At 50.4% G+C, this 13,408-nt stretch overlaps 1 protein-coding gene across 1 annotated transcript; it reads left to right on the forward strand.

Moving 5' to 3' along the window:
• Positions 1 to 345: 345 nt before the first annotated feature.
• MFNG (MFNG O-fucosylpeptide 3-beta-N-acetylglucosaminyltransferase) lies at positions 346 to 9,433 on the forward strand (the record flags this gene model as incomplete). Its single annotated transcript, XM_082010200.1, has 8 exons — positions 346 to 693; positions 6,043 to 6,091; positions 6,565 to 6,667; positions 6,763 to 6,916; positions 7,314 to 7,399; positions 7,710 to 7,875; positions 8,420 to 8,505; positions 9,370 to 9,433. The coding sequence occupies 8 exons, from the start codon at positions 346 to 348 to the stop codon at positions 9,431 to 9,433; spliced, it is 1,056 nt and encodes a 351-aa protein (XP_081866326.1).
• Between the last annotated feature and the right edge of the window lie 3,975 nt (positions 9,434 to 13,408).

The raw sequence follows: 13,408 nt of genomic DNA on the forward strand, positions 1-13,408 counted from the left end.
ACCGGGAGTGGGGATGCTCGCTTTCCTCCTGGCAGGCTGTGCCAGCCACCTGCCAGTCACCTCAGAGTATTTTCCCATCACGTGTCCCTGCCTCGCTGCATCGTCGAGCCCTCTTAGTCTGTGAAAATTCCCCCCACTTCACCAGTGTTCTCGGGGCTGCTGTCTCTTTGGCTTTCTGGTCTTCACCCACCCTATTCCTTGGCCACAGCCTACGCGGACCTTGCCCTCGGCTTGTCCTGCCCCTTGGGAGGCTTTGAGAAGAGTGGACAGCTTCACATGGAGGTACGGGCAGAAGTTGTCCTTGTTTGACAGGGTACTGGCTGCAGCGGGAACGATTTGGGAACCATGGGCCGTTGGCTCATCCGTGCTCTCTCCGGAGCCACAGTCTTCCTTGTCAGCATGGCTCTCCTTTCCGTGCGGCACCGTGGGGCTCAGGAAACAGCTCGGTACCCAGGGCTCAGGGAGGGGATGTCGGAGACACTGGAGCGCCGGAGCAAACTGAGCCCAGAGGATGCCACAGGAGGCGGTGGCAGGGGCCAGAAGGACCTGCAAGCCCATCCTCCGGGGGGATACAAGACTGAGGGAAGCCTGACCCTTGGGGACATTTTCATAGCTGTGAAGACAACCAAGAGATTTCACCAGAGCAGGATGGAGCTGCTCCTGGATACGTGGATATCCCGAGCCAGAGAACAGGTGAGCGTGTGGATTTGGCTAGAGGGAGGGTGTTTGCTAATGGGGCAGGGATGGGGTGTCGGAAGCAGGGGGTAAAGGCCAAAGGAAGGGGAGGCTGGGTACTGCCATCCCACCCAACAAGTACTTTGCCTTGTTTTCCCTAATTCTTGCTTCTGTTCTCATTGAAAGAGGGATGCTACCCAGCAAAATGTTTCACTGGTAGCTGGTTTATGGGAAAGGCTGGCAGAGAGGATGAAGAGCTTGTGTGGGCCCTTCCCATGAAGGCTGGGAGGACGAGCGCTCTTAGCAGGCATCACCTGCCCCTAACCTAAGCCTGACTCCTTCAGCTTGGAGTGGAGGGGATTTAATTTCCCTTTTTTATCCAGTAACACCGGGGGCCACAGGCTGCCTGGGCCACACCAGACTGAGAGCACAGGCTGTCCTGGGTCTGTATGAAATGGTGGTTTTCTACCCTCTAATGACATGAATTTGCCAGGTTTCTAGCTGAGTGGGCCCCCCTGCCCCTCCATCAGGATGCCGACATTGGGCCGGGGCACCCTTCGCCCCGGTGTGGTGCAGCGGGCAGGAGAGTGAGGCTGCGGGACACGGGTGCAGGAGGGGTGTTTGCAGCCCTGTTGACTCCTCTGTTGAATCCACGCTTTGCTTTCCTGGGCAGATCCCCTTACATGCACGATCTTGAAGTGATTTGTATTTGACTTTTTAAATATTTTTTTTAACAGGGGGTCTGATGTTTTCACTCTTTGCTAAAGCAGAGTTTGGAGAGTTTCCTTCCTGTCAGAGGAACTGATGTGGGGCACCATGTTGTTGGTGCTGTGCAGACTGGCTTACTGGTGGGCAGAAGTACTCCCGAGAGACTGGGTACTTCTCTCCCTCCCTCGCAAAGAAAGAAGAAATCCTGTGGCTGCCCCCAAAGCGTTTTGGGGTTTTTTGCCTCTGCCTGTGTGTGATGGGTGCCTAGAAGACAAATTCAGGCCTCAGCGAGGGAGGGGGACGGGGGTGGAGGTATTGGGTAGGAGAGCGCTTGAAGCAATGCAGGGTTTTCTGGGTAAGGGTGATTTTCCACTTCATGGTGCTGCAACTGTCTGGTCTGCTGCGGTCGTCACAGGAAGCTGTGTCCTATTTTGAGCACGCTTCCTCTCCTGTCTGTGTGTCCCTCAGCATCTGAGATGCTCTGCTTCCTCCTCCAGATGTACTTCTCCTCTCCGCCCGACCTCAGCCCAGCAGCTCTTTGGAGAAACCAAACCCAACCGCATGGCTGCACTGGCATTTAGATATTGTGACTGGGGCTTTTGGAGTGGGTTTTTAAGGAGCAGCTCACCTTTCCATCCTCGTGTGTTTGAGAAATAGGTGCCTGGCCATTCCACTGATGACAGGAATTAGATACCAGTTCCCCAGATTCATCTGACCCTCTCTGTTTGGCAGCCAAATGATGTCCAAACCTGGGAAGAGGTGTTGCATTTTCCATGCTGCTGCCAGCCTCTAGGAAAGCTTCAAAGACTGAGCAGGAGAATAGGAAGGAAGGGTAGAGTGGGAGTGTCAGTCATTTTTAGACAGTGTTTTTTCATTGTTACCAATTTTTTTTGCAAGCTCAGTGTTTTCTTCCCCCCCCTCAATTTTCCATGTTTTTCTTCTGCTTATTTTACTAAATGGCATTGAGGGCAGGGGAGTGGGGACAGGGAGGGAGGTAACAAGAAGTACATGAAAGTCAAAAGCTGTTGGGTTTTTTTTAATATATGGCTGCTGGAGGGGTTTTTTGGAGGTAGGGGAAAGGGTTAGTTTTGAAAAATTGACAATATAGAAACCTCACTTAGCAAAAAAAAAGAGAGCTCTCAATTTTCAAAGGACATTTAATTGTCATGTGGCCAGGCATAGGGCACCAGACCTCCTATTATTGAGTCTTTATTGAGAGGCATAGGCTTTAAGAGCCACTCTCGGAGAGATCCAGGTCTCAGAAGCCCTGATATGCAGAGACTGCCTCATCCTAGGGCTGACCCACCGCCTTGCTGTCTCATTCGCCCTTACTCGTGGCTGGAGACCAATTCAGTGGGTCCATCTCTGCAGGTGGCCAGTGGGGAAATTTTAGCAGCTGGCCGTACTGCTGATGCCAAGCCTGGTTTTGGAGCTGATTACCTGCGTGGTGTCCTCCCAGAGGAAGCAACCCAGACCTCACAGGTCAGGCTTAGGTGACTGTAACAGGAGGCAGGAACAGCTGTGGTTTTTATGGCTAGGACAGACTGTATGGGAACCAAATTAAAAGTCCTCTATGTTGGACTATGTCAGGGTAGAAAATGAGAGAGACATTTCCCTGAAACTGCACTGTTTAAACAGAAAATATCCAGCTGATGGGAGACAGGGAAGGGTAAGTGTGGAATGTGTGTTCTTCACTGGAAGTTGGACCATGCTCTGCCTCTTTGAGAACTGATCCACAGCAAACTTTCCACTGGAGCTTGATGTGGAAGTCATTTCAGTGAAAGTTCTTTTCCTCAGAAAAGGCTTCATCTAAACAGAAGTGTCAGTTTTGATGACTGTTTAGGCTGGACAGCATCTTAGTGTGCCTTGCGGTCTTGGCCTTGGTAGTTTTGATGGAGGTAAGTCTAGGTTTCTGGTCTGAAATATTGTTTGGTAATGTAAACTAATTCTAGCACCTCCCCTCCTTTCAGAAACCTAAACATTCAACCAACTGAAATGAAACCTTTTAATGACCCATCCTGAACTGGCTTTCACATTTTTCAGTGTTGTGAACACACCATAGATTTTCAATCTCTTCTCCAGGGAGGGGAACAGCTTCCTGCCCAGCTGCACCAATCACCCATAAGCAATTTTGGAGGCTGTTTCTTTCTGGAGGAGGGATACCCTGGGAACCTGGGAGATGAATGTGGTCATGGCTTGTCAGATTCCACATCTTTATTCCCTTTTCCTAGTTTTGCCTTGCTAGGCTACTTTCCCAGTTTGGGGTGAGGGGAGCTCAAAGTCTAGTGTTTATCAATTGCATGGACACTTATGTTCATAGAGAACTGCTGGTCAAAGCTGTTGGACACTGGTGGCTCCGTATCACTGCTGGCACTGCTGTCCAGCAGACATCCTTTCCTATCCAACCATCTTGGCTCTAGAATGGAGGGATGTCTTCTGCGCTGCATCCCTCCTCAAGCCCAGACCGGCTGCCTTGCAGCAGCAGTGACAGCCACCCCAGGCCGCTCTCAGTGCGGATAGGAGCCGGGCTCTGTGATTTCCCCCTCCCCTGGCAGGAGGAATCGTGCTGGAGGTGACGCGGCTCAGGAGGCGAGTGGCAAGCTGTGGCTGAACGGCTGCTCAACAAGCCAGAGCAGACAGCCCATGAGTGCTGAGGCACCACCACAGGAGATCCTGCATGGTCCCACAGTTGGTCTGGTGGAGAACACGAGGGTGGATATAGTGGGGAGGCTGCTTCTGTCCACCCCATTTGCCTGTGTCCCTGCAGTGTTCCTCTGCTTGCACATCTGCAATGGGGACAGTAGGTCTGGTGTGGCCAGAGACACCTTCTGAATCTCTTCCAGGCTCCATTAGTATGGACAACAGCAGCTGGTGTCTCCTTGAGAAAGACCTGTGCAACTGGGCCAAATGCTCTCCAGGCAGGTTTTCAGCCACAGGCCGCCTCTCCCTCTCCCATTGCAGCCTTCATGTGCGGCTTTGCAGGACACGCAGCAGCAGTCGCTCGATTCCAGCAGCAGCTGCTGTTCCAGATTTCCTGCTCTTGGAGGCATGAGGGATGGAGACATGAAGGATGCGGGCAGCTGCCTGTGCTGTTGTGATCTGCTCCAGGACAGAGCCAGGGTACAACATCAGCATCTCTGGAGTAGTGCAGCCCAGTGTACCATGGAGATCAGGGTTTAAGAGAGCCAGGGAAATGAGATTTTCCTAGCCCCTACACTCATAGCCCCTTTTTCCAGTTCTTTTGGAGAGCTTGGTGTTCCCCATGGTGACAATGCTCCTTCCATCCCTGGGCTCCCACCCAGACATGTTGGATGTCTGCAAAAAAGCATTTTTCACCTTGCATCAAGAGGAAAGTGGGAACCTCGGAATATTTTCGCAAGTAGAAAATCTGTGAAAAGATGCAGATTCCCATTTTAAGTCAGTCAGATACGATGTTTATTAGCTGGTTTCATATCTGTAAGCAAGTAATTTCCAGCAACAACGTTTCTGTTTTTTGAAAATGTCAGAGAGTTTCAATGGTTTCAGAACTTTTTTCTTAAGACGAAATATTTGTCGTAGTGGAAATTTCTGGCTCTGACACACTAGCAAGGGAAATCCTGTGCCACTGACGATCCCTGCCTTGCCTGAAGGTTGTGATACGGTCCCCTGACCCTGAGCGACTCCTTTACCTGAGACTTAGCTAATTGCTTCTTGTCCCGTGATCACCTTGGAAGTGTTTTTAACTGAGAATTTACCAGCGGGGTGGGGTAGGAATGTGCTCGTGGCCTGTTGCTGCAGCTCAGCTGTTGGAGGGTAATTTGCCAAGTCGCCGTAGCATGTACGTTTGAGATCATGAAACCATTCTGCTGCCTCTGCTCGAGCCAGGTGGTCTCTGAGGGTCCTTCATTGCCTTCCTTTGGTGTGTGGAACATTTCTCTTACCACGTCCTCCTGATGGGGACATATCTCCCAAATGCTGGGTGGGTGTGGGGAGAAGTAGAGACTCTCATCTCCTCATCAGAATCTTTGGGAGCTGTTTTCTGCCTGCCTTGTCCCCTTTGTCCCTACCCAGGCTGCGTTTAACCAGCCTGTGGGCAGCTGGTGGAGAGACTGTTTACGGCTCGTGGCTCCTTTTTGATTTCATGAAAGCTCATTTTCTGCCTGAGGAAAGCTTTTCTCCACCAGCCCTGATCCCTGCCTGGCTCTGAAGAGGGGAGATGTGCCACACAATGGCAGCGAGGGGGATTAGAGCAGCATGGGGGTGGAGGAAGAGGAGGAGGAGGCGGGCAACGGCAGGGGGCTGTGCACACTTAACACACAAACAGATGTTCTGCTTTTAACCCGAGCATCATTCAACCACGAAACCATTCAATGCTTTCGTTTCTCTACAACTGACACTAAGCCAGAGCTCCCTCACCCCCTCACTCGGTGCCACGGGTCCCCTTTTCTCTGTTCCCACGGCGGTCGGGCGGGGGGGATGAAGCCGCACAAGTGCTGACGATGGTGCCGTGTGGGAATGGGGAGCATGGCCGTCCCGGGCGCCTGGGAGTGGGACACGGCAGCATGGGACGGAGTGGGGCGACCCCAGCGAGCGAGTCCGGCTGTGGGGAGGAGGGGATGGGTGGCCAGGAGCAGCACCAGCTCCAGCCCTGAGAGTAACCTCCTTTCCTCATTTCCCCAGACCTACGTCTTCACTGATGAAGAAGACGATGCCCTGAAAAGGAGAATGGGTAATGACCTGTTCTATAAGACCATCTTCCCCTCCCTGCCATCAACCTCTGAACTGTCACGGCCTTGGGAGGGGGTCTGGCACCCACGATGCCCCCAGGTGATGATTTGTTTTAGCTGGCTTACCCCAGGACATGCAGCCAACTGGAGGCAGGGTGCTGTCTGCCTTAAAGCATCCATAGGTGGAAGCAGCCCAAGAGAGAGCCCTTCAGCCCCCACACCCTGTCTGGCAGTGGGGAGGGTGAAAGTGTGGTTAGCAGGTGTCCTAGTCTTGGCCAAGATGCTTGGCTTTCTCCAGGTTTTTTCTCCTAGTAGGGGGCAGGATGGAGCCCAAGTCACCATGGGCTTGGATGCCTGTTGAAGGGGCCATGAGAAGGCTGGCTGTGAACAAACACCTTCCCTCCCACCCAGAGGTCTTCCCCATGACCACGTGAAGCAGGTCAGCCATAAGCCACAGACTTCTCTCTCCCGGCAGGTGACCATGCGATCTTCACCAACTGCTCTGCCGAGCACAGCCACCCAGCCCTCTCCTGCAAGATGGCTGCCGAGTTCGATGCCTTCCTGGCCAGCAGCCGGAGGTGAGCCAGGGCTGGTGAAGGGGGGACTCCTGAGAGCAAGAGGCACCCTCCTTACTGCAAACCTCTTGTGTCTTTGTTCCTGTCTCCTTCCACAGCTGGTTTTGCCATTTGGATGATGACAACTACCTGAACCCTCAGGCCCTCCTGAAGCTCTTGTCCTCCTACTCTGCAATGTGGGATGTTTACCTGGGGAAACCCAGCCTGAACCGACCCATCTGGGCCTCTGAAGTGCTGCCAAACAACCAGACGGTACAGCCTGTGGTGGTGGTGGTGGGGCCAATGGGTTGGTTTTAGTGCTTTGGCTCATTGGCCGTAAATGTACCCCAAGGAGAGACACGTCCAAAGAACAGCAGTCAACAACTGAAAATTCGCCGGTCTTGTCCGAACATGATTGTAGGTGTTGACTCAATCTGATCTACCTAGGGAGGGTTTCACGTTGCCACGTTTGGTGTCTCCAGATATGAGTAGGTCAAAATCCGAGCTGCACTGCTGGCAAGTCCATCTTCTGGGCAGCAGTGAGGGGTCTGTGGTGACAACAGGGCTGTTTTTGTCCTGGCATCAAAGCTGAGTTTCCAGTATTCCCATCTCAGGAAGCATGGTATCGTCTGAGCCTCTGCCATTGATTCTCTCTGCTGTTCCTCTCCAGAAATCTGTGCACTTCTGGTTTGCCACAGGAGGAGCTGGGTTCTGCATCAGCCGCAAGCTGGCAAGCAAGATGGTGCCTTGGGCCAGGTGAGCTGTGCAGCTGACGGGTATGGGAGCCTTTGGGGATGAGGAACACAGATACATATTAATTCCCGGCAGCATCAGATCTGGATTTGTGTATGTGGTGGTTGCAAGGGTGTTTGCAAGGGTGCAGAGTGCCATGTGCTCCACATTTGCAAGCACGTGGGACAAATCTTTGCAGGTGGATTTCTTGCCTAGTTGCAAGATTTACTCTGGTTTTCAGTTAAATACTTCATTTATCTCCCACCCAAGTGGATGCCTATATCCCTGCCTACCCCCTTGTCCTAACCCACGCAGCCTTATTCTCTTCTGCCAGCGGCAGGAACTTCCTGAGCACTTCAGAGCTCATCCGCCTGCCGGATGACTGCACCGTGGGTTACATCATTGAGTGCAAAGTTGGCGGACAGCTGCTGCCCAACGCACTCTTCCACTCCCACCTGGAGAACCTGCAGCTCATCCCTCCCTCTCGGCTGACGCAGCAGGTGAGAAGGGGAAACGGAGCAGGAGGGAGGTGTGTGAGGAAGGAGAGGTGGAGGAAAGGATCTGACCGGCACATTGCCCCATTGGTGGCACTGACCTGGATTCAGTCAATCGTCCACTGTTTTGGGGAGGCTTTCCTGACAAATGCTTCTTTGAAATAAGGAGCAGATGTTGCCAGCAGCATGGATGCCAGTTGCAGTGCCCCTGGGGTCAGTGCTGGGGAGCACATGTGTGGGGAATGATGTGAGGATTGAGGGCATCCTTGGGGGAATGTGGCACAAAGACAAGCAGAAATGATGATTGATTGGGGCAGAGGCTTTGACAGGGCACTGTCTGCCTTGCGTGGGGAGATAACAAGGAGTGTAGGGGCTTGGAGAGGCAAAGGACTGGCACGGTGGACCACCATGGGAAGGAAGAGAGGAGAGGTGGAAGACAGAGTCCAAGCAGCAGAGAAGGAACCAGAACGGCAGCTTCCATCACCAAAGCAAGTTCCTTGCTCCTGAACTCACCTCACCCTCCCTGCTCCTTTCTCACCACCCTTTGCAGGTCACCCTCAGCTATGGTGTCTTTGAGAACAAGCTCAACGTTATTGAACTCAGCGGCCCCTTCTCACCCCAAGAGGATCCCTCAAGGTACAGGGCATGAGTGCTCTGGGTGTTGCTGTGGTGTGAGACCTCAGATAGTAGGCTGGGAGGGGGAGGCAGCCAAATTGGGTGCAGGAGGTCTACAGTGAGGGACAGAAACCTTGCAGTCACATGGCTTATTGGGTGAAGAGCACACCAGCATTAAGCTGATTGTGAAAGCTTACAAACTTTGCAAACCTTTTTGGATAAGTGGGAAGAAAAGGAATATCAAAACATTTTATTTGGACAATTCCTGAGCCAAAAGTATTGTCGTTTATTTCACATTTTGAGACCGACAAGCTAACCTTTTAGCTCTGGGACAGAAACAGAAAAGTTCTTTTAAACTCAGGAAAGGAAATTCTGCTTGCTTTTTCATTTTTTGTTTTGCTGAGAAAACTGAAAGGAAAAAAGAAAAAGGTTCACTTCAGGCTGACTGCAAACAAAAGTGTTCTTTGATTTATCTTCTCTGCTTTGAGTGAACAAACCTAAAGCTGTTATTGCAGAGCATGGGTAGGAAGCTCCTGGCTGGAGATAGCAGAGGTGGGAAGCAGCTAGGCGATGAAAATAGCATCAACAGAGCCACGTTAGTGGGGGCTGGTGCGGTGCCCACCTTCCTGCCTGTGATCAGGGTGACCAATAGGCTTGGGCTACATGGGCAGAGCTGGACTCAGGTGTTGGAGGGAGGCTTGGGTGCTTAGCTTTGCTGAGGAAAGACATCTTGAAGTGAACAACCAGTCCTGGGGCTCTGTAGTGCCTCTAGTGCAGGATAGGTGCTTGGTGTGGGATGGGACATGAGGGAGAGGTCTTCCATTCTCCAGCTGTGTGCTGGTATAAAAATTGTCACATGACCTTCCTTTGCTCTCTCCTCAGCAGATTTCGATCACTCCACTGCCATCTCTACCCCGACACCTCCTGGTGCTTGCAAGCTGTTGGCTAGTGATGCCTGAGCCTCAGCTACAGTGGGTCCTGGTGACATCCATTCACCCTGTGCATGTAGGGGGTGGGACACTGAAGAAGCTTGGTGCTCCCAACTTTCCCTTTTCTATGGTGGTCTTGGGGCTATCTAATGGCTTTTTTGGTCCTTGCTGAATTCTGGTGGCACAGGACGAGAGACAAGATCTGTGCCAAAGATGGGTAACATGGGCTGGACACATGGATGGGCTTCCCATCTGTGCTGGGATATGTGCAAGGCATGGGAGCAGTATGCCTTCCTGAGCAGACCAAGGACTGGGTGGTCACTGCTGGGCATCTGGGTAGAGATGGGGACCTGATGCTGCTCCCTGCTGTGGATTGAGATGGGGATCTGATGCTGCTCCTTGCTGTGGATTCATCCTGCTGGACTAGAAGGGCCCTGGGTATGGATAACCAGTGCCCAGCTGAGGATGGCTGATAGCATGTCGTGGCTCCAGCCTCTCTGAGCAGGCCTTCTTCCTCCATATCTGCCTGTGCTTTCCCCACCACCCACTCTTCCCAGCCCCAGCCCCTTGGCTGAGTATCTGCTTAGTCAAGGTTTATAGAAATGGAAAATGTGACCATTTGTGTGGTGAATGAGTGCTGGAAAAGTGTAGTCCTTTCCTGGCAGAGGGGATATGGGCAGGAAATACAAAGAATCCAGAATCCCCCTGTCTGCTGGGACAAAGGAGAAGGGGGTGAGGGAGCCAGGAAGAGACAGACTGGGATCAGGATGGTTCCTGCACTGAACATTGAAGGCTTGATCTCATATTGCCCTGCTTTATTCCTCTCTTTTTACCTTCTTGATATGGGGTCAGGATAATCTCTTGCTCTAATTACCAACCTGTCATCTGAGATTAGACTGCAACTCGTACCTGTGAGAGAGGAGACATAAGGGATTAGGACTGGCTGAAAGAGAGGAGAAAGGAAGAGATGGAGAAGGAGCGCTGAGGAGCGGATTAGAGGTTACAGCTTTATAATCTTCTCTGTGCCCCAACCAAAAAAATTAAGTCATGAAGGAATGGACAGAGCAAGGCAAAGAGCTTTTTATCTCTGCGCTTCTTTCCTCCAGATGCTAAGAGCAGCTTTCTGCCTTCCTGCTGTCCCTGCTGAGCGCAACACGGGGAAGGAGCAGACCCAAATAGGTTATAAGCTTTCTGGCACGTTTGTGGAGAGTCCTTTCCTCAGCACAGAGACTGGCAGATTTTGTCCTTGTACACATGGCTAAATGGCTGGGGGAGAGCGTTGCAGGGAAAGCTGGAAGGTAAAGAGGCTGTTTTAAATGGCAGATGGTGCCACAAGCAGGTATTTCTCTTTAAAGAGCCTTTCAAAACACACCACTGGGATTGGTGAAAGATTCCTGTAATCTCCAGATGAAAGGACAAATGCCCTTTCTTCCAAGAGCTTAGCTTTGATGCTGCTGATGTGACTAAGCCTGCTGCTGGTGGGCTGGAAGAGCCAAGGGCAACTATCGCTGTGCCTCTACTGTTTTGAAAACTGGCCACCCTGTCGCCTCCTCCTTCCCAGCCCTCAAGCCACCAGCATCTCCTACACAGCACACATGAAGTTTAAAGGCAAGGCATCAGAAAGACTTTCCACCTCTTCAAAGGGGGATCTAGAAATGAATGAGCACTTTAATTTCTGGAGAAGCAGAAAGCAGGAGCCTGTAGAGCTGTTTTCCAGCCTGGTCATTCTTACCAGCATTTAACCACCTTGTGAAGCAGCAGAGAGCCCTGCTTTCTCCTCTAGCACAACATGCCATTGTACTGGAAATTCATCCTGAGCGGGAACAGGGGCTAGCTAATGCCAATGACCGTTCCTTGAGTTGTGCAAAACACTTGGCTCACATACCTAGGAACCTAGGAACCATGTGGCTCAAAACAGAGACACCTGACTATTGGAAGGCAGGTGCAGCATAAAGAAGTTCTGCCCCACAGGGCAAATGATTTGCTTTGAATTTAACCAGAAGATGAAAAATTCTTCCGTGAGAAGTGAGAATCTTCAAGAGAAATCTATGCTACCTGGATATCTTCTTTTTTTCCCCATTCAGACTCTCAGCTGTTGTATTAATTTTGTCTTTGAGTTAAAAAGCCAATCCTTTCTGTAGATGTTCTGGTGACAGCCAAAGCAAAATGTAATTCATGTGCCTGATGAAGGAGAATAAACTGGTAGAGCAGACTCCCTTCCCTGATGAAAAGCAAGGCACAGAACCTGGAAGCCTGCTTTGGATCCTGGCCGCAGCTGGTCTGAACTGGCCTGGTGCCTTTTGCATGGCTGAAGATCAGATGTTAAGTGGGTTGAGTCCTTGAGTCGCTGCATCAGGGCTGGTTTAAGACTGGGCTTCATTGCTGGAGCAGTTAAGTGCCACTTCTGTGGAAAATGTCTTGTCTCATAAAGAAACCAAGAACAGATGAGAAGATGTCTGGGGCAGGGCATCTCTTCGGCTGTAGAGAAACAAATGCCAGAAAAGTCCTGTTACGCCTGTGACTACAATGTGCTGGAAAGAACACAACTTCTCAGAGTCGACAAAAGAAACCAGGTTTTCTCTAAGAACAGAGAGACAGCTTAAGGGGACATTCACCACATGAAATCTGATCAACGTTAAAACCTGAGTTAAAATTAGTTTCAGGAATGGTTCCTACCCCTGGGGCTTGCTGTCAGATGTTGTGGTTTTACAGTCTCATTTTCCTAGTTTATGAAAATGTTTAGCTGCTTGGGAAAATGAGAAACAATCTCACGTGAAACTTTTTGGGAGACTGCCTTTCTTTATTCTCCTTCATGATTTTCTGATGTAACTGTTGAAGTTTTTGGAAAAGTTCCGCTGGGTCTGTTAATTTTTTTTTTTCTTTCTCTTTTTCTTCTTTGTATAGTGCTCTCTTTCCTTCTTTCTCTCATACTCCCTTTTCTCATTGCAGGAGAAAAAAAAAAAAAAAACCTATCCCAAGAATGAAAAGGGATGGAGATGTGGTCTTTTTATTCTACTGGGAAAAATGGGGTCAAAGTCAAAGGTGTTGGCATGACCTTGCTGTTGTACAACATTAAGTGTAGTTCAAGGTTTCAAGTACAGAGACCTCCGCCTGCCCAACACCATAGCAACCAACACTGTTAATGATATTTAAGCAGTATATTGAAGATAGAGAAAAAGGAGAAGGAGGGGGGAAAAAAGCAGTTACAGTATTTGAAATGTGAAGTATTAAGTGAGGCTTTCATGTTAACAATATCTTTTCTTCACTTTCCCCTTGGCTGTGAAGAATTTTTACAAGGAAAGACCTGTTTGACAGTGCAAAAAAAATGCTAATGACTATCTTTTCTTTAGGGGGAAAAGAGAAGTTAGTTGAAATAGGTGGGAAACTGCAGTTGTTGCTAAAGGCTTGAAGGGGAGAGAGAAGAGCAACACTAGACAATGCTTCTGTCCCTGGTGCCAACTCCTCTTAACAACTCTGTTGCCAAAGAAAAACAGATTTCTAAGCCACTGTGGGATTTACCTGACTCGTACTTAGAGCGTAGCCTTCAGCTCTCTCCCCAGGCCTCTTGCTAAAGATGCAACCTTCAAAAGACTAGCAGTTTACTAAACAGAAGCCAAAAGGTGAGAAATAGGAACAAGAAGAAAGGAGATTGGAAGGAAAGAAACCACCAAGCGGGGCCTTGGAGGAGAGCTGGGTAATTTAAGCTGTGCATTGAAGTGCTGTTTGGGAGCTGCCTGGCAATAGTGGGAAAGGGGATGTTGCCTGCACCCCCAGCTCTGGATGTTTTTGTGATCAGGACAATTGTAGCCCACCAGTGCTGGAGAGGATGCCAACCTGTGAGTCAGACTGATTGGCCCCAAACCTTTTTTTCGTTTTCTTTCTTTTTTTTTTTTACAATAACACTCCAGAGAAGTCGATGTGTTTTCATCTGACAGTTATATTCAATTCCTCACAGCAGATTTGGCCTCTTAATTTCGAGGCTTCCCCTGCCCTTG

This window comes from Phaethon aethereus (genome assembly GCF_964289735.1).
Source record: "Phaethon aethereus genome assembly, chromosome: 1".
Taxonomy (NCBI): domain Eukaryota; kingdom Metazoa; phylum Chordata; class Aves; order Phaethontiformes; family Phaethontidae; genus Phaethon; species Phaethon aethereus.